This window comes from Exophiala bonariae (genome assembly GCF_035927105.1).
Source record: "Exophiala bonariae strain CCFEE 5792 chromosome Unknown scaffold_37, whole genome shotgun sequence".
Classification (NCBI taxonomy): domain Eukaryota; kingdom Fungi; phylum Ascomycota; class Eurotiomycetes; order Chaetothyriales; family Herpotrichiellaceae; genus Exophiala; species Exophiala bonariae.
Genome location: NW_027042512.1, coordinates 219,639 through 239,137, shown reverse-complemented (window position 1 = coordinate 239,137; position 19,499 = coordinate 219,639). Strand labels below are relative to the sequence as shown.

Sequence of the window (19,499 nt, the reverse complement as noted above, 5' to 3'; positions counted from 1 at the left end):
TCGGTTTCCACAGGAGCCTGAGGAGTGCTATGCAAGGGAACTTGAGGACTGGTACTGTCGCTGTGCGTGCCCGTTGGCACGTTCGTCGCTTCCATTATAGGCAAACTATGTGCCATCGCTGGACTCCTCGTGGCCATGAGCTCTGTCCTCAAGCTCCCCCAAGCTGGATCAGATACACATCAAGTATTTATGCATCAAGTACAACACGCCATGGTAGTGTATGGCACAACCACCAAATCCGTCCAAAGCGCCGATGCTAGACTGACAGGAGCTGCATGCCGACCAGCAATGCGCCCTCAACTCTAGCTCGGCCAATCAGTTCGGTCGTGAACCTGGTCATCTATTGCTTGCAATGCTTCGCTTGCAGCCCCTCGTTGCCAAAAGCGTAGAGTGCAACGAGAAGACATGGTATTGTAGCCCAAATCTGCGATCTTGACAAGCATCTTCGAATGAATCCTTGGAAGTGCTTGTTTTATAGCCTGTCATGTCCCATCATGGTAGCCTGCGAAGCGTCGTCAGGCCTCCCGTTCAACGCACCGTTCCACGCCGCCTGTTTTACCCCTGGATCGTTGAGCCGTGTCTGATGTCATCATGTAACAACTTCAAGATCTACGAACACCAAATGAAGCAAGTCGTAAGGTCTTTAGATCACAGCATTAGTATGCGAATTTCCCCGGTGTATTTATCCCGACTTGCGTAGAATAGAGACTAGAGTGGAGTTTTTCATATCAACTGCCGGGAGGGAGGACTATGGGATCAGGATCCTCGAATATGTCGCATAGTTCAACCAACTGTTAATTTTCGGGGTATCCAACTTCGATGCCATGATGCTTCGGTGGTATTGGAGACCAGAAGCCCGAAGCTAGGCACATTATGCGCATCTTATGACATTTGAGTTCGCAAAGCTGCTCACGCTTCGTAGGTCGTTTGAGACATGAGAGCAATACCTGGGCAACGTACGTCAACCTGTGAGCGCGCGATACCTCTTTTTCAGTCCACTCAAATCTATCATCTCCCCAGCTCACTCGTATTTATTCGTAGCCACAACTCTATTGTTCGACCTCATTATAGTGATGACATGATGAACGTTTGTCAATCCTGGATGGAAGAGCAACATTTCCTCCTCTCCAGGCTGGGTGGGTACACCTTACAGACGTAGCGGAGACATTCTGGCATGTCACCATAAACCTCGGTACGAATGTGGGAAAAGCCCATCTTTTGCGTGGCATCCGGCGCCCGAGAGATACGAATCAATCCTCCCAATCTCATGTCACAAGTAGTATGTTCTCCTGCAAGCCGCGGACGTGATTTGTGAGATGTGGTCGCATGCACATAGCTTTACCCATTCGTCGTTATTACTCTGGGCCATACTAGGCTCAGCCTCAGTGGGCAGCCGGCAAGAATCGAATGCCAAACGCTGCAATGGTCATTACCATGCCAAGTCCGCAATACGAAAGGATTTCCTCTTGCCTCCGTCCACATCTTCAGCTCCTCATGCAGCCCTTATCTTGGCGAATATCCTGCGGCCTGCATCTCTTCATTTGTTGTGTCGATGCAGTTGACAATGGTTATGCCGCTCAGCGCATGAAAGAACAGACCGTGCTTCAACTAAAACCTCGGACCCTGAACTTACAGGGCAGTCGAGATCGCAAATAGCAACAAATCCGAGCCGACCGGGTGCGGCCAAATATCAGCCTTGCTTAGAGTTTACCTCTATAGTTCTCGACGAAATTACAGTGTGTACCATGGCACTATTATACGGTGTACACTGAAGGCCATATTAAGAGTCGGTCAGTCTACTCTATGATCAAGAGGGCCGTTTGCACGCCTTGTCAATGAAAAGCTCCCATCTCTCTGCCTACAAGAACCTCGGTTTTGAAGAATACTAGCTCAAAAATCTGCCCAAAAAAATTGTGCTTTGAGTCAGGATCAATCATCGAGTATACGTGTGAGGGCTGAGTCTCGTATCATGGAAATCCAGAAAGAAAACACCCACATCGGTAGGGCTTGCCTGAGTGTTGTTCAGCCTCACGCCGCATGACACAGCATATGGGCAGAGTTGTCTCCAAGCAGCTTGGCCAGGCGGCTGATACGAGCATATCATCTGATCGGTTTATGCTGGGACTCTTCTTGAGAGAGCTGAAATGCAGTCACGACTTGGTATCTATAAAGAAGGCCTTACAATCTCTCAGATATTGTGCATCCTAACATTCGATCTTGGGACAGCATTTAAGTAGCAGCACTTCACATATCGTATCAGATTCAGCATATAAATCGACAGCGATAAACAAAGTCTTTCTCTTCGATTTCACGAGTATGAAGCCTCCTATGTTGGACCAATCTCAACTAATTACCGTCATTAGCATGAAATTCACCACAGTTATACCATTCATCAGCCTATGTGGTCTGGCAATTGGCAGTCCGATGCCACAGACTGAGACCGATATCCCTTGCCCATTGGCTTATCCATGTGGGGATATTACGACCTCTCTGTCATACTGCTTCAACGTCACTGGTGCGCCCGTCTACGGAGGGGGCTTGTTCAATGATGAAACTCCTATTGGATGTGTTTGTGGCAGTGAAGTTCTAGGTGATGAGAGTGGTCTGTATGCAGCCACAGAATGTATTCTCTGTGGCGACCTTGATGAAGAGAGCGCTGTTTTGGTCTCATCCTGGTGGTATACCTGTGCAACCGCATATGAGATTGGGGTCGAAGAGGCACTCAATTGTTGGAACGATGGGACTGATTGCTATGAACCTGATGCAGGAGTCACATTTCTAGCAAAATAGTCAACTACATTGCTGGCAAAGGGGGAATGAACAAGTTTATGTTCATGAAATTGCTAAATTGCTGCCGACAAGGGCTAAATTGCCATTATTGGTGATCGAATCGTTCATTATTACAGCAGACTAGTACTGACTACCTATGGGTTCGAGTTGAGCGCCAAGGGCCAGCTACGGAGTTCCTTCTCATATGCATGTCTTATTCTGGGTGTCTATGTGACAATGTCTTGCCGTCTATCATAAGAGACGACAACAGTTACTCGGTTGACCTTGGTGAAGTTTCACAATCCCCTCTCGAGTTATCAACTACAAATGCTTCAATTCACACTCTATGAGCAGTCAAATCGCTGATATCGCCGCAACAACTATGAAGACGGTCTCAGCAAGCCCATCCCACACGAGACTCCTAGGGTACCCTCTACTGGAGACGGACGAAGTCACTGCTTCCCCTAGAGATGTCGTACTGGAAGGAGCCGCTGGACTGTATGTGGCCGTCACAGAGCTACCACCCACTGAAGTAGAAGTCATCCTTGCTGTAGTCCTCGCACCAGTGGTTGAAATTCCTTCAAAACCACGACAGGTCCGATACGAATAGAGATCGGTAGAGGCCGGCGTACTTAGAAGACAGCTAACCCCCCCATCGATATCGCATCGTGACGCTAGATACAACATATCCTCGTTACACATGCAAGTTGAGAATTCCTCACTATCACTCGCGGATGCTGTGAACTTGCGAATACAGGAGCTCGTAGAGACTGTCAAGCGATCGCAGTCATTCGCCAGATCACCACACAAGACATTCTCTACCAGGAATGGGGTTGTGATTGACATGGTGGTTGGCGAGTAGCTTAGCACCTCGAAAGCATCTGCTTCCACACACGCTGTCGACCAGCCAGCGAAAAGGCCGTCCGTACCAAGGAATATCTGGTCAACAGCAGTGGTCCTCCAGCAATTCCACCACTCTTGCCGGCAACTGACCTAGACTTTAGATTGCTGTTTGAATAAGTTTCTTGCGAGGCTTACCCGGCCAGTAAGTCCAAGACAGTCTGGGGGCAATAGCAGCTGATTGCCGCCGCGGTGTTGCTTGCCTCGCCACAAGTTATGAGTTTGTCATAGAAAGCTCCACAACTGCTCATCGTTATCGGGTCAAGGCAGGATTCTGGTGGTATACTGATTGCCGTTTGTTCAAGAGCCTGGGCGATGACAGAGCCCCGATATCTCACACTCCCAAACAAGAGAACAACACTGAACAATCTCATATTTCTGCGAGCGATGACATATGATGGCGTACTGGCAAAGTGAGCCTTTGCAAGATATTATAGAGTAAACAGTTGTAGATCTTCAAGCCTCACGTCCTGCTGAGGGAGGAAGACAATGAACAGGTGGTGGGCACTGTCTTTGCCTCGAGTCTCAGGCCAAACTTTCAAAATTGTCTCATCGTGTTCGTCGATCTGGTTTGCCTTCTTGGCTGTCCAATTCCAGCAAAGACACAGTTCGTGTTCAGGCTTTTGTGGTGCATCGTATTCATGCGGGCCAGATTTGAAGCACTTCTTTCCCATTGAAGGACAACTCAAGGATCCAAGACTCCAAGACAATTATACGAGATCACTTTCAGGCTGTTCACATTTTGGATTTGACTCGAACTGACGAGAATGTATGGATGATCGTGAACACCGCACCTCATGAGCCCCAGTGCACTGACCGGAGAAATCAGCTCACTCACCGTATCAAATTCAAGGCTTCCAGATACTGCTAACTCTTTCCCATCCACGCCGTGGCAGGCAAATGCGTTGAATTCAGACAGTACGCTCGACGTCTTGAACATCTGCAGGTCTACAGTCTTGAGCAGGCAAAGACTCAACCATGAGATTTCACAAAAGCACGCACAACCACTCTGCACTTCCTGCAGGTCGTCAAAGATGGAGGTCGGTCACACTACAGCCTTGGTGTGTACCTCTTCTTCTGCTCACTGAACTGGTATTCATTGTTGCAATCATTACGCTGTTGGTCCTGTCTGGGCAACGCACTGGCTTTGTCAACGTTGGCTTCGAGGAAAGATCTGTGGATTTCTCCAGTTTCGAAGGTGCACTGGACTGGGGCTATGGCCTCTTGTGGACTGCTCTCCCAGTTTTTATCATCGGCCTGTACAAACTATTTCGCGATGCTGTCAGAACGGCACTTGTGCTCGAAACACCCTACATCGAACTGGCTACCCAAAGGTTTGGGGAGAAGGTAGCGATGGGAAAGTCTGTCTATTTAGACTATCGAACATCCTTTACAATCGTGGCTTGGTGGAAGGCGTTGAAGAACAAGCACTACTTGTTGAGTGTCTGCCTTGTTCTCTCATTCGTCGAGGCACTCGCTCTTGTACCTCTCACTGCACGTCTCTTCGCTGTTCGAGAAGAACTGCTTCCCCGCGAGTCACTTCTCAACGTCTTATCCCTCTTCGACACCACTGCTCCTCTTTCCAACGCAGACTATGGGGCGCTTATGGATCTCGTTGCAGCCTCGTGGATCAATGAGTCACCCTTACCACGCGGCACCGATGGTGATTATGCCTTCTCTAGGCTCACGCCGATGCAATATTACTCCAACTTCACAGTGTCTGCCCCAGTGAATGCTTCCAGGCTCACCATCGACTGTGAAGAAGTTTCTGCTACGTCAAAAACTTTTGCCGTAGCTGAGGAGAGCGACAATATTTATACTGCTAGCTATTCTGCAACGGACCGTGGCTGTTCTATAAAAGGGGACATAGCCGCAAACGCTGATAGCAACGACTTTCTTGACGCCGGTCTAACCAGTGACTGCCCTGAAGGAGCTGGTAGGGCTCGCATTAATTTCTTCTACGGATCACTTTCTTCATCTGGCAGACTGGAGAACCCGATCCTTGTCTCGTGCATTCCGAGCTTCTGGTCTGCCAGTGGTAAACTCACGGTAGTAACCACCAACAGCAGTTTTTCAGACCGTGTCGTTGAAACGCCAAGGTTTCATGCCGAAGCTCATGATATCGAAGAATTGGGCATTGCAGCTCAACAGTTTGAAGATGGGCTCATAACTGTCCGAACGTTCAACCCAGCTACAAGCAGCGCGGGCAATACCAATGCCCCGGTCCGACTCGCGGAGTTGATCGTGCGTAGTGTTAGGATCACCAACAGGACATTCTCGGCCCAAAACATCATCGATGCCGCCCAACGCATTTACCCAGCCATATATACCATGCTGGCGGTAACTTACTTTTATCCTGAGCTCGGTACTCCCGTTCAGGTGTTGGGGACAATTGCAGTGGCTGAAAATCGCCTTCATGTCGTACCACCCGTCGCAATCACCATGATAGTAATTTTTGCTATTCTATCTTGCTCCACGGGTTACCTCATCCTCTACCTGCAGAGCCATCCGAGCATTCTCGCTGAAGAACCGGTAGGACTGTTTGGTGCAGCGAATTTATTGAGTGGCAGCAATGTATACGATGTAGTTGAGAGGTACCATCGCCGAGGCATCTTCTGCGGCTTTGCCACTGGAAACCTTTCCACGGAGCAGAAGAAGGATATTGATACCGAGTTGAAGGAAACAGAGTGTTGGGTTGAGCCCGGACCTGGACACCATGCCTTGATCATCAAGGCCGACGTACCAAGGAGTCTTCACGATTCGCGAGAAGGCATGATGCGTTAAGACAGCATCTCAAAGGTGTTCATAGGCAGCTCAAGTCCCTGAGTCTAGCCCCTGAGTCTAGCAACACAGGTGGCGAGTCAAATTCGACTTCAAAGTTATGTGGACTTGGGTTTGAATTCGTTGAATGCCTCGAGTCAGCCTTAAAAACAATAACCTAGGGTATACCATAGCATCGCTGCACAGCTCAAGGAATAGCTGATATATAGAGCTGTTACCATGGTGGGTCTCAACGCTCCCAGTCTGTCATTGCTTTTCAGGGCGGTACAAACCAGTCGATAATCAAGAAGTCCTGTGCAGCCTGTTTCAGCTCAAGTAGCTCAGAACATCTCATACCTCCATCCCAGCTGTACCATCTCCGCAGTGACACCACCCCTCATCACTTTGGCGACATTTTCTGGTTCGCCCCAATCAAGCCGCATATTCTCGCGCAACACTAGCCAGCGATAGAACGTGAGAACTCCAGCAAACAAGATGGCGCATCCCATCAAAGTACCAAAGGCTGCATAAAATCTCGGGGGAGCATAATACAGATATGAGGCCCAGATGTTCGAAGTGCCGCCAATAGCATTGACCAGGGCGGACGCCGCTGCCCGCTTCGCAACTGGGCGGGCAAGGTGCAAATTGATAGTTTTGTAAAGGAGGATTTGTGGACCGACGGAAGCGAATGGCAGAATCAGAAATGAGAAATAACGGGCTCCGACGCTGCTTGTTGCCATCGGGATGATGTACATGGTGATAGCGATGCTGATGCATACAAGAATGACGGGATACACAGTATTTCGTTTGTCTGAATACCACATGATACCGTAGTAGACGATGCCTGCGAGGACGTAAGGGGGAGCAGTAAGCAGCAGGCTGATGGTTCTGGAGTAATTGAGCGAGGCAACGATTGTCGGAAAATAATTCGCGATGGAGCCCTGGGCCTGTGAGAGCATATTGCAAAGGATGAGCAGGATGAGCTTAGGGTCTGTCAGTGCCTTGACAAAACTTTTCAGTACACTCTCGTTCTCATTTCCTTCGGCCGCACCAGCTTCGGATTCGATGCGCCAAACGGCAAGATCTCGCTCGTTTTGAGAGAGCATGCGGCTGTTGTGGGGATACTCAGGCATGATCATGGCGCATATTATTGCAAGGCCAACTGTTGCACTGCCTTCGATGATGAACAACCATCTCCAGCCTGCGACGCCGTGTACGCCGTCCAGCTGAAAAATTCCTGCAGCGAAGAGGCCGCCAAAGGCATTGCCAACCTGTTGGGCGATATGAAGGCCAGCAAAACGCTTTCCAAGCTCGTGCTTGGTATACCAAGCTGTAACGTACCAGGGGCCTATAAGGCCCCTGGCAAGATTAGACGAGAGGTGATGATGAATTGGTAGAGATTCTGAAGCTATCGAGTATCAAAGGGGGTTTGGGGGTGAGCGTGGTAGATAAGTCCACCAAACTATACTAGTCCTAATTAGGACTAGTAGCCTCTATCACGTGACCTCACGTGATAAGACTGCCTGGCACGTGACACAAGCCGATAGAAAATATATAGCCCCGGGAAAAAATGCCGCTTCTGCGATTCCGAGAATAGCACGGACGGCGAGGAGCTGACCATAGGTATGGACCCCAGCCGTAGCAGCTGATATGCCGCCCCAAATGACAGCCGCAGTACAGATGTACAATCCTGGACGAGGGATCTTTGTTATGAGGAGATTGCTTGGGATTTGGAATGGCAAGTACCCGACAAAGAGGATTGAGATGGCCGTGGCAAACTGTTGGGTGGTCATATTGAGGTCATCTGTGATTCCCTGCAATTTGGCAGCCGCTAAATTTTGACGGTCGATATAGTTCAAGATGTAGAGGATACCGATGGATGGCAAGATGGCAAAGTCGATCTTGCGCACAAGCTTCTTCTGCAGACGGGCAAGTTCGTCCGCGTCGAGGTTGATCAAGGATTCGGGCATGGGTCCGCTGATGAGGTCGGAGTGTCCTTCGGCGGTTGACTTGACATCTTCACTAGGCCGAGGATCTAGAGCTTTTGGATTATCGCTGCTGGTATCCATTTTTGGTCGGTTAAGCTGTGTTCTGCCACTACTTGGGAAGCTTGTGTCTTGCTCAATCTAATGGTCTCTGTTCAGGGACTCTGTTGGCTGATTGACACCGCGCCATATTGAGAAGCGATTGAGCTGACCTATATGTAGTCGAGGTGAGTATTCGGCTCGAGCCCTTTTCTCTATCAACATAGGAGCGATAAGCAAGTTTAGGACAAGGCTGTCAAGTTCGGTATCTGGGGGAGAGTGGAGGAGGAGCACCGCTCATTTCAGCAGTCTAAACGAGCTTAACCAAAATTGGTATAGTTTTGCATTGGGAGGAGCTCCTCCGTAGTGACCCTTGCTATCCCACCTCAAACCTCGGCAAGACATCAGCATTCAACTTCACCCATCGTCGTCACCAACCTTCGCGTTGGGGGACAATCAATCTTAAAGCATTGGGGACAGAGTGGCGATGTGCCGAGCAGCGCCTGCGAATCTGCGTGGATGTCTCCTGGTCTACAATCCATAAAAAGGCACAATCGTCCGTAACTCATTGTGCTCACTAGGACCCTAAGGCCAGCAATCTTCTTTTTCACTCGACTTGTGAGACGATCATAAGAACCAGAAGAGGACCCAGTGACCCCGGGACCAACACAGCATACGCATAATGGCGATAAAACCAGATACACATGCCACGCCGCTCACCACCCAGATTGAAAACCCTCGTCTGAGAGTGCTGAACCAGCTGAAAAATGGCCAGTATCCGCTGATGACATTCATGGCGATTCCCTCGGTGCGCCAGGCACAGATCGTGGCCTTGACTGGTGTCGACGGTATCATCATTGACTGCGAGCACGGCAACATTGGGGACGATTCGATGCACAACGCCGTTGCAGCCATCTCGGCTCTCAGTGTGTCGCCCATCATTCGCATCCGAGGACCTGCACATGATATTGTAAAGCGAGCTCTCGACACTGGTGCGCATGGTATTATGGTGCCACAAATCAACACCGCGGAGGAGGCCCGTCAGGTGGTCGCGTCTGCCAAATTTCCTCCATTTGGTGTCCGCGGCCAAGGCTCCGCGTTCCCAGCAATCGGCCATGGCATCACCACGCCCAAGTACATGAAATCGGCGAACGAGACGATCCTAACTATGATCCAGATCGAAACCCGCGCTGGGGTGGAAAATGTTGATGCCATTGCAGCCGTCCCCGGCGTCGACCTGCTCTTCATTGGTCCCAATGATCTGGCACAGTCACTACTGGGCTACGTGCCTGCACGGGGTGACGAACCCGAGTTTCTGGATGCGATCGAAAAGATTGTGGATGCGGGTCGGCGGCATGGAAAATGGGTGGGGCGCATGGTCAATAACGGATCCACAGCACAAGACGCTCGGAAGACATATGACAGCGTCGCCATCACTGGCGACACAAAGGCGATCCAAAATTGGTATATAGCTGAGCTGGAAATTGCAAGATCATAGTCACCAGAGAATTTGGAAGCATGTAGATAATTATGCCTCTAGACTATATGAAACAAGTTTCTCAATGCTCAGCTATATTCCACTTCAACTCTACAATTCCTTAGTCAAAGACTGGGGGATGATGATACCATTGTAATCCGGTACAATTGAAGGGTCTACACTTATCTCTCTTTACCTCTACACCTTTTGTCCTCTATGACCCTGGTGCTTTGTGAGAGAAGTCGTTTCTGAAGGTTATTCGTTAAGATTTACAAGGAAAGGACCATGGTTCTCATGCCGAACGCTAACTTCAAAGACTGTTCTATTCCTGGTGCATATTCCGTCGTTTATTTACAACATTACGTAGATGCGCTTCATAGTCCACTTGCTCCAATACTATACATGAGCAATGCATTCAATCTCAATAACGGTGCCATTTCCGGGAGGCACAGCTTGCAGGCATGACCGTGAAGGCATGGGTTGCGGCAAGAAATCTATGTATGCCTCGTTCATGGCGGCAAAGTCCTTCATATCGGCAAGGTACACATTGTATTTGACAACTTGCTCGAGGGAAGATCCCGAAAGTTCCAACACGTCCTTGAGGTTTTGCAAAACCGTTCGCTGAAGAGTATGCTGTCAGGGGTCACGCTTGATGACAGATGGAATATGCTCCATCAAACTTACGGTTGCCTGCTTGATTTCACCAGTTGCAGTTTGACCGGCGCAGAAGACAAGACCTGGTACTTTCACCGCAGGGCCTTTGAGGAAATAGGTATCAGAATTGGCGACACAAGCAATGAGGACAAACTTACAGTTGTGAGGTTTGGGAGGAAATTTCTCGCTCGAAATCAATTGCCGAGACATATTTGCAAGATGCTTTTGGTTTGATCGTGGAGGTCAGTATCGAGGAACCTGTGCTTGAAGTAAAGTCGGTGGGTTGTGTGGTAACATGCGTTAGAGCTTCAAGTTTGGAAGCCATTGAGGACCATAAAGTGCCCTGGTGCAACCTATTATAAGGGCTGCGGAGATCTTCCGGCGATCATTGTCTGGGTAGAGAGATTCTGTTCTTTCTGTCATTGTCTCTTAAGGGATTGAGCTTCATGTCTCGCAGGAAATGACAGAGAGAATGGAGGAGCTCTTTGATTTCCGGTGACCTCCATATCATGTATGTTTAAGGTTCCTAGAGGTCAAGTGTGGGCAAAGGTCGGCTTGCGGTCTTATAAAGTTTGGAGGAGCTCCTCCCTGCTCCACCAATGTGAATGTCCACCATGCGCTCCTCCAGCTTGGTGGTGTGGTATCTACCTTCAAGCGTCTCGTATATCCTTCGTGTGCTTATCAGTCAATTTCTATGGATAAGATCCCATTTGCTCTAGATTCCCACCGTGGAGGAGCTCAAGAAGCTATTGCGGCAATGGTAAATACAGCCGAGCTACAGTGGCAGAGGAGTGTGCGGAGGAGCCATCTGGAGGAGCACACGGCGATTCTGGTGGACATGGTCTGACACAAGGTTGATCATGAGCATGGAAGGTAGAATTCTAGGAGTTCGAAGTGGTGCGATTGCCTCCGCACTCGTGCACGAGAACAAAAGACGGGGATACGATTGTCTGAATGACGACAGCCCGGATACAAAAGCACTCGAATACGCAAATATTCCACCTCAACGACATAACAATATAACTCGACTACGATAGCACACGAATCCTATAGCAGTATAAGCACTCGCAACACGATGGTGCCCTCAACTCCATTCAACCCGCCAGCAGCTGACCTCACTGGCAAGCCATTTGTACCGGAATGGATCCCCCCTCCAGTAACTCAGGAGAAACACGACTTTGCAGAGCTCACGTCCATCGATCTATCTCTACTTGATTCAGATGATCCTGAAGTAGTCGAAGATCTCATTAAACAGGTCAAGCGTGCCATTCGTGAAGACGGCTTCCTTTTCCTGGAAAACTATGGCGTATCCCTCCAGCAGGTTCGTACGACAGTCCGACGTCCAGATCTATCACTGACCAAGATATTAGCTCCATCGTCAATTTGCCATTGCCCAGTACAACTACAAGAACATGACCGAGGAGGATAAGCAGCGTCTGCTGTTTGACCCTGAAACCGGCAAATGGTCTGGTTATAAGCACCCGTACGGATTCAAGGTAAGGCGACAGGGGCGGGGAGATGGGTTGCCTTGCATATTGGTTGACTTTGCTAACGTCTTTCAGCGCCACCGGGGCCCGGCAGATGGGATCGAACAGTTCAACTGGTACAGCGCTGATTGGGAAGACACTGAACGCGTGCCTAGCACCTTGCACCCATTCATTGATGAGATTGAGGCATTCGCCACCTATCTCACCCAGTCTGTCAACCGCAGACTTCTCACTCTCTTCTCGCGGGTCCTTGAACTTCCAGATGACTATCTCTGGGACAATGTGCAGTCACATGGCGGGCCAACCGGCGAAGGTTACTTCCGACATGCCCTGTTCCGACCTGTACAGAAGGAGACAAGGGAGGCGTCTAAAGGTCTCCGCATGCATGGCCACACTGATTTTGGCCTGACCACTCTGCTCTTCTCGGTTCCTATCTCCTGCCTTCAAATTTGGGGCCAGGATGAAAAATGGTACTACGTTCCGTACAAACCCGGTGCTCTGGTTATTAATATTGGCGACACACTCGAGATCGTCTCCGGTGGGCACTTCAAAGCCACCCGCCACCGAGTTTACAAGCCTCCGGTCGACCAGCTGGACCAGGAGCGCCTGTCGTTGGTGCTGTTCAACAGCTCCGTTGGTGATCTACGAATGACACCTGCGAAAGGTGCGTCGATTTCCCGATAACAAATGTTGATTTGACCCGCTGACTCTTTTGATTAGAATCGCCTCTCATCCAACGAGAGGGTTGCGTCGAGGATCAAGGTATATATAACGAGTTTAAGAGGCGGACAGACGACGGTAACCTCGTACCGACCAACCGGCAGTGGCGCGAGATCCAGATTGCAACGTGCACGGATCCTACTGACACAGTCAACAACCGGGTCGGCGCACATCAGGTCCTGATCGATGGCAAGCTGATGCACCAGCGGGAATACATGGGTGTGAAGGTTGTATTGCCGGTGTAAGGGTGGAGAACTTGTTGGAAGGAGGAAAGCGAAGATTTGTATGTGGAGTTAGTGCTAGTTATTCTTCAGGTAAAGAAAATTAGGTCACGATGGAATAGATATAGTACCATCAACCCATGTTGTGGTGCGTAGCTGACATTGTCCATTGTGTATCACTATGAAGTTTGCAACTCAAACGCAACCCCAATGCGACTGTGAGAATGATGTAGCAGAAACTGGGCCCGGCCTTCCTAGCAGAGTGTAAAAGAGACACATCAAGATAAACAGGCTGCTGATGTCTCATTAAGCACCCAGCTACGAACAACGATCTTCTGGACCCAGAGTTCCCTCCGTCTACCATCGGTTAAGGCTGTCAGTTGTCAGTAGCCAATGTGAGCAGTCCTATCAGTAGCGATAAGCAGCGATAAGGTGCAGATACGTCAAGATTAGCAAAGATAAACATTTCTTTGCTTAAGCACCTACATCCTTCGTGCATCTTCTGGGGCTGGTGGGGCTATTCCTGCCTATGGGTGGGGAAATCACCTCTCCCAAGACTTGTAAGTATATCTCGGCTAACGATTTCAATCTGCCTCTCGTAATAGTTGTCAATAACAGGATAACCGTTATAAAGCACTATATGGGAAAACTGCCTGTCATCCCAATCCATAAATGTGCGGCAAGAGCCTGCTACCGCCACAAGTATGCCGGTGTCTATCGGCGAAGCTGCAAAGCAGTTTCAGCCATACGAATGTGTTGTATGCAATAGCCGGTTCACCCGATCTGAGAACCTGAAGAGGCACTCGCGTCTGCACACGCGGAGTTCTAACGATGATTCTCTGCCATGTAACATCTGCCACGCAACATTTTCACGCCCAGATCTGCGTAGCAGGCATATGAAGCGGAAGCATGCGAGAGACAACGACGAGGATCAAACTAGCATGAGCAAGAAGCCTTCACCAACGACACATTCGCAGCTCCAAAGGCAGGCCACAGCTGAGGGCTACGGGGCGGGCTCGTCATCGCCAGCAGACAGCGGCCACGGCTCACTTCGGCAATCCAACGACGGACTTGATGAGGATGTGCATAACAGGATTTGGGATGAAATCCTTCGAAACACTCACTTGCAAATCAGCACAGATCCAGTGACGTCCACTGATGTCGGCCCCGGGGGCATTGAAAGCGCAGAAACACCTACTGCCTCTCTAACAGACATTTCCGTCGACAACCTACCCGAGCATGACTTCGCAGCTACGCACAGTAGCATTGTTGTTGCTAGTGGCCTGCAGCGCATCTCATATGCCACGACATCCCGACCGACCAGTGGCTTTGACTCCCAGCGACAACCCACAGTTGTCCCCCACTCCGATTTGCAGACAGAGTACAACAATCGCAATAGCTTCAACGACAGCACAATTTTCAGATGGCCTTCTAATCATTCTTCCCCTACTGTGGAAGACTGGTTTCCGTCAGAGTCACAAACCGCTCGTGGGCTCGAACTTTTCTTCGCCCATGTCTCACATTTCATTCCCTTTCTCCACCGGCCCACCTTCGATGTTAGCCGTGTTGAAAGGTATTTAGCACTCAGCATTCTTAGCCTTGGCTTTCAATTTGGCCAAGACCCAGATTGTGGTGACCGAGAGGGATCCGGATCATCTCTGTCAATACGTTGTTTTCATCAAGCTCGCCACATGATTAGTGCTCTGGAGGTTGAGTATGAGGATACGGACAACGTGACTCTCGTCACTGTCAAAGTGCAATCATACTTAATGCTTGAAATATGTGCTATGTTCTATCTTTGTGGGAGGGATTCGGCACACGCACTTCGAATGCACTCTCGTATGATATCCCTCGCTCGGTCTGGTGGTCTAATGCAATCGGTGGCCGGGACTTGTGCCACTCACGATCTTGAAACTCTCTGGCACCAATTCGTTCAAGCAGAGTCGCGTAAGCGGACATCTCTAGCCGTACATCAGATTGATGCACTCTGGTATCAATTCTTGTCCATTCCACGGTCAATCTCGCATCTGGAAATCAAGCACGACCTCCCCTGCCCGAATGACTGCTGGACGGCCCCTACAGCTTCCCGATGGGCACACTGGCAGCTGGTCACAAAATCATCTTCACTCCCGGTCCAATACTCTGACGCTGTGCGCCTCTTTCTTTCCCCAAATCCGAACCTCAGCTCCTTACCGGCCTTCGATCCGTACGGAGCAATCAACATTGCGCAATTTTTAATCTCGAGTGCTCGCGAGATATCGGGCTGGTCCGCAATAACAGGAAGGATCAGCATGGAGAGGTTGGAACCCCTGAAAGAGTCGTTGAGTGCGCTTGGGTCAGTGATTCGGCCAGAGAAAGGCGCCACCATCTCAGCAAGCGCAGCACTGTGCGAAGCAACCTGGGAGATGGCCATGATCGAACTGCACATGTGGTCGCCTTCACACACAGGAGGAATTGTGGAGGGTAGCATAGATGCCGTCATAAAGCAACTGGTCGACCTAGCGCCTACTTGCGAGTTCCTTATCGGGACCCACGCCGCACATTCAGTCCAGCCTCGCGTGAACTGGTTCCTGCGATATCTCGATGATACCGTGATTCCCGATACTGAGCCACCATGGCTGACTCTGTATGCTTACAAAGCGTTTTTGATCGCGTTGCAGCTGGTGCGAGGACATGTCACAGGAGCAATGGAAGCTGTTGATATTCAAGATGGCGACGTTTGCGGGGCGGTTGCATGGGCGCGAAAGGTGCTCGATCGAAGGAAACGATGGCAGTTGGGCAGACTGATCATATCGTCCTTGGAGTCTCTGGACGTCCTCGATGCTCAACACAGCTAACAAGGATATGAAGTCATGTTTCAGTTACACAAACCACCAATATTTCCGCCTCCGGCTTTCTTCGCCTCTGTGGCGATCGCAAGCGATCTTCTCTGGGATGCGCTCCTGGTGACGGTCCGGCAACAGTGGTCTTGGCTTCTGGGCGGTATTGTTCGTGTTCCAAATCCTGAGCACCTGCCACCGCAGCAGGCGAAGGCAGGCGAAGAGATCATTCGGGGTGTTAGTGATCGAAAACTTACCATGTATTGTGGCCCCGTCAGGCTTGTCATCGCGATCATGGTCGACTTGGCTGTGCCGTAGCACAGACTTCTACATGGGGTGCCGTGAAAGTGGCTGAACGATGGGTCGCCCTATCACTTCAGTACACTCTGCGACGCAGGCAAGTTCCCCAAGCCACGCAGTGGAAGCAAGCAGATATGGAGACGCCAACAGTCCTGGTGCGGCGCAGAACGAGCCCGTCCGGAATGAGGTTGGTTACAAGTGTTTGGCTGACCGATTCCCTTCAGATCTTTGAGCTACTCACCAAGACTAATATCCCATGTCTCACGGCTAATGCCGCAATAGCCAGACCGACGCGTGGGGTTCCTCCAAAGAAGGTGCTGAGGGATCCAGGAAGTCTTGCAATAGGTTGAGGCACGTTTCGGCCCATCGTGAACGATGTATGATGGAAACAGTGTTTAATCTACTCGCTCTGAATCATCGTTTACTTACGTGCCTTTCTAGGCCAGACACAGCCTACGAGGCCCAGCGACAATCTGAAGCGTTCGTACCATGATGAATATTTGCTAGGTACAGTACAGAATACATCGACAACTTGAAGCCTCGGAACAATTTGAAGGGTATGTCTTATGACGCTGCTTTTAGGCAGAGTCACGAGGCGTCTAGTGCGTGTGCTTGGCGAGAAGCCTGAACTGCGGGCGTCCGGGGAGCAGCGCAAAAGGTAAATCGTCAGCCTGTTTTTCCCGGCTCGTAACCGCATTTTTCGCAATCACCTTACTTCATGTACTGTATCATTCATTTGACCTCTCCGCACTACAGTGTCTTCACTTCATAAACGGCTCTATAGTCCCGACTCACTCTCAAACCTCAGGATGCCTTCCATGGGTAACTCAAAGCCAGTGGCGGAGTTGCCACGGTTCCTGCTCCCACGACTGAGCTGGACCACCACTTCTTTTGCTCAAGTTCCTGCACAACCAGTCCCCCTCCGCTCTCTACAGAGGAGAAGTGCAATTCCCACCTTTAAACCAGCGTCACCAGTTCGGCGAATTCATACAATTCATACCGGGCCTTCAACAACCTTCGCGACTACAAAATCCTCTCGGACGCATGCACAACGGCGACCGAAAACCTATCTACAGCCTCTTCCAGCAGATGCCGTTCCTGTTCGACACAACGGAGTCTACGTTGCGGTTTTCAGACCTGCCCGCAAGGCTTTCTCAACCACAGCAGTCCTTAGGAAAGATCACCATTTTGACACGTTAAAGTTCGTGGCAAGATTAAAGGGCGAAGGATTCAGCGAGGCGCAAGCGGTGGCCATGATGCGTGTGCTAAACGATGTCATCGAAGAATCAATCCAAAACCTTACGCGAACGATGGTCTTGAAAGAAGATGCCGAGCGAAGCACATACACTCAAAAGGTTGACTTTGCCAAGTTGAGGAGTGAATTGGCCAATGCGGATAGCACGGAATCTCAATTAACCAGAACGAGTCATGATCGACTATCGAGTGACCTGGCCAAACTGAGCTCGAGGCTACGCGACGAGATTGGTCGAACCCAAGCCAGTGTACGCCTGGATCTGAATTTGGAGAAGGGTAGGATAAGAGAAGAAGCGAATGGCCAAGAGATGCGCATCAAAGAGACCGAGGCTCGTATCGAGCAAGAAGTTGCGAGTTTAAGAGAACGAGTTGAAGCTGTCAAGTTCTCGACTTTGCAATGGTTGATGTATGTGACGAGCACTCCACATGATATACGAACAGCACTAACATCATTAACAGGGGCGTATGCACAGGTACAGCCGCGCTGATTCTCGGTGCCTGGCGCTTGTTGATGTGAAATCTTGCGCCTTCTTATGAAATGGACGAATCACCACCCTTCAAAACCGAGGACGATCAGACACGGACGCTCAGCTTCATTATTAGAATGAAATAGCCTGACACCAAGGCTCACCTACTACTCTCCAGCATGACTCCCTCCTTCATGTTCAGAATACCAAACTATTTTTATACTGCGAATATTCTCCGTCGCAAGTCGCGGAATCGAACTTGTTGACACTATGACATCTAGCCTCGGTATAGTGCCGGCTGTCCGGCATGATGGGTGAAAGAGAGTTTCTCCACACTAAAAGTGACCTCCTGGTGACCTCACCCGATTGCGGAGGTTGATTATACTCCGACTTTCCAAATAGAAGTCTACAGACAGAAAAACGTCAGGTTTCCATCATTGATGAGATTACCGCTTTTGTCCAAGCATAAATGAAAAATATCAATCTGCTCTAAAGATCGAGAGACTCTACATAACGAATACCGGGCTGTTTACAAGCCAAGACCTAATTTCATACTCAAGATGTCTGAGACAACATCTAAAGTCAAGTCATGGACTTACACAACCGCTGGATATCCACAGACACTCACACTCTCTACGACAGATGTACCAGCAATACCAGAATCCTCTCACTTGATCATACGGGTCCATGCCACTGCGTTGAATCCAGTCGACATCCAATTGATGAACGTGCCATTGAATTCTCTACCCTATCTCAATGGACCCAAGATTGCATCAAGGGATTTCTCGGGTACGGTACTGGCGGCTGGATCCGAAACCGAGTTTGAAAAAGGGGACGAGATCTTTGGCATCTCTATGGCGATGGATGGCACCGGATTCCTCACCGAAGTAGCCCATATCAATACAAAAGGGGCATGCATCATTAAAAAGCCCAAGCATCTTTCGTGGCAGAAGTCGGCAAGTCTACCTCTCGTCTATCTTACCGCTCGCACTTCGATCGAGAAATGCAAGCCATTCATGAAGGCGTCCACTCCGTCTGAGAACAAAGTCGTCGTGTTGGGTGGCTCTTCTGCCACAGGAATCTATACTGTGCAGATTGCCAAGTCGCTGGGATGGACGGTGCTCGCCAGTTGTAGCAGTCGCAATACTGACTTTGTCAAAAGTCTGGGGGCCGATGAACTCGTCGACTACACGACATCGTCAAGTGCGGTAGTCGATGCCGTCAGGAAATTCTCACCCGGGGCGATAATCGATTGTGTTGGTGGGATTGAAACCATCGGCTTAGCACCCCAATATGTCACGATAGTTGGTGACAAGACTTCTCGGAGCTCCATGGGTGGCAGTGCACTTTATCTCACGCATCCACGGATGGTGCTGAGGTGGTTGCTTGGTTATCTGGGTGTGACCAGTTCCTATGAATGCATCATTTTGGAAGCTAAGCAGGAGTGGTTGGAGGAAGCCACCAAGCTAGATGTTGAGAAAGATGTCGTCATTGACAGTGTCTTTGATTTTGGTCGAGCCAAAGAAGCCTTTGAGCGGCTGAATACTGGGAGAGCACGTGGAAAGGTTGTGGTTGAGATCAAGGGATGATTGATTGATCGATGTGTGAGTCGTGAGTTTTGTTGGCAGTTTATGGCGGCTTCAGAAT

The 19,499-nt window shown here is 49.9% G+C and overlaps 8 protein-coding genes across 8 annotated transcripts; 7 read left to right on the top strand and 1 right to left on the bottom strand.

Annotated features, from left to right (window-relative positions):
* Positions 1 to 3,115: 3,115 nt before the first annotated feature.
* Positions 3,116 to 3,379, top strand: LTR84_009300 (uncharacterized protein; the record flags this gene model as incomplete). The annotated part of the gene is made up of 1 exon (XM_064852840.1): positions 3,116 to 3,379. One exon carries the CDS (start codon positions 3,116 to 3,118, stop codon positions 3,377 to 3,379), a length of 264 nt encoding a protein of 87 aa, XP_064701065.1.
* A 1,268-nt stretch (positions 3,380 to 4,647) lies between these two features.
* On the top strand, positions 4,648 to 6,453 carry LTR84_009299 (uncharacterized protein; the record flags this gene model as incomplete). The annotated part of the gene is made up of 1 exon (XM_064852839.1): positions 4,648 to 6,453. The coding sequence occupies one exon, from the start codon at positions 4,648 to 4,650 to the stop codon at positions 6,451 to 6,453; it is 1,806 nt and encodes a 601-aa protein (XP_064701064.1).
* A 317-nt stretch (positions 6,454 to 6,770) lies between these two features.
* Positions 6,771 to 8,498, bottom strand: LTR84_009298 (uncharacterized protein; the record flags this gene model as incomplete). The annotated part of the gene is made up of 2 exons (XM_064852838.1): positions 6,771 to 7,777; positions 8,048 to 8,498. 2 exons carry the CDS (start codon positions 8,496 to 8,498, stop codon positions 6,771 to 6,773), a joined length of 1,458 nt encoding a protein of 485 aa, XP_064701063.1.
* Positions 8,499 to 9,135: 637 nt separating this feature from the next.
* On the top strand, positions 9,136 to 9,951 carry LTR84_009297 (uncharacterized protein; the record flags this gene model as incomplete). Its single annotated transcript, XM_064852837.1, has 1 exon — positions 9,136 to 9,951. The coding sequence occupies one exon, from the start codon at positions 9,136 to 9,138 to the stop codon at positions 9,949 to 9,951; it is 816 nt and encodes a 271-aa protein (XP_064701062.1).
* A 1,708-nt stretch (positions 9,952 to 11,659) lies between these two features.
* LTR84_009296 (uncharacterized protein) lies at positions 11,660 to 13,036 on the top strand (the record flags this gene model as incomplete). Its single annotated transcript, XM_064852836.1, has 4 exons — positions 11,660 to 11,905; positions 11,955 to 12,080; positions 12,147 to 12,735; positions 12,792 to 13,036. 4 exons carry the CDS (start codon positions 11,660 to 11,662, stop codon positions 13,034 to 13,036), a joined length of 1,206 nt encoding a protein of 401 aa, XP_064701061.1.
* A 680-nt stretch (positions 13,037 to 13,716) lies between these two features.
* LTR84_009295 (uncharacterized protein) lies at positions 13,717 to 15,849 on the top strand (the record flags this gene model as incomplete). Its single annotated transcript, XM_064852835.1, has 1 exon — positions 13,717 to 15,849. The coding sequence occupies one exon, from the start codon at positions 13,717 to 13,719 to the stop codon at positions 15,847 to 15,849; it is 2,133 nt and encodes a 710-aa protein (XP_064701060.1).
* A 1,091-nt stretch (positions 15,850 to 16,940) lies between these two features.
* On the top strand, positions 16,941 to 17,902 carry LTR84_009294 (uncharacterized protein; the record flags this gene model as incomplete). The annotated part of the gene is made up of 2 exons (XM_064852834.1): positions 16,941 to 17,791; positions 17,845 to 17,902. 2 exons carry the CDS (start codon positions 16,941 to 16,943, stop codon positions 17,900 to 17,902), a joined length of 909 nt encoding a protein of 302 aa, XP_064701059.1.
* Positions 17,903 to 18,162: 260 nt separating this feature from the next.
* LTR84_009293 (uncharacterized protein) lies at positions 18,163 to 19,441 on the top strand (the record flags this gene model as incomplete). Its single annotated transcript, XM_064852833.1, has 2 exons — positions 18,163 to 18,166; positions 18,348 to 19,441. 2 exons carry the CDS (start codon positions 18,163 to 18,165, stop codon positions 19,439 to 19,441), a joined length of 1,098 nt encoding a protein of 365 aa, XP_064701058.1.
* Between the last annotated feature and the right edge of the window lie 58 nt (positions 19,442 to 19,499).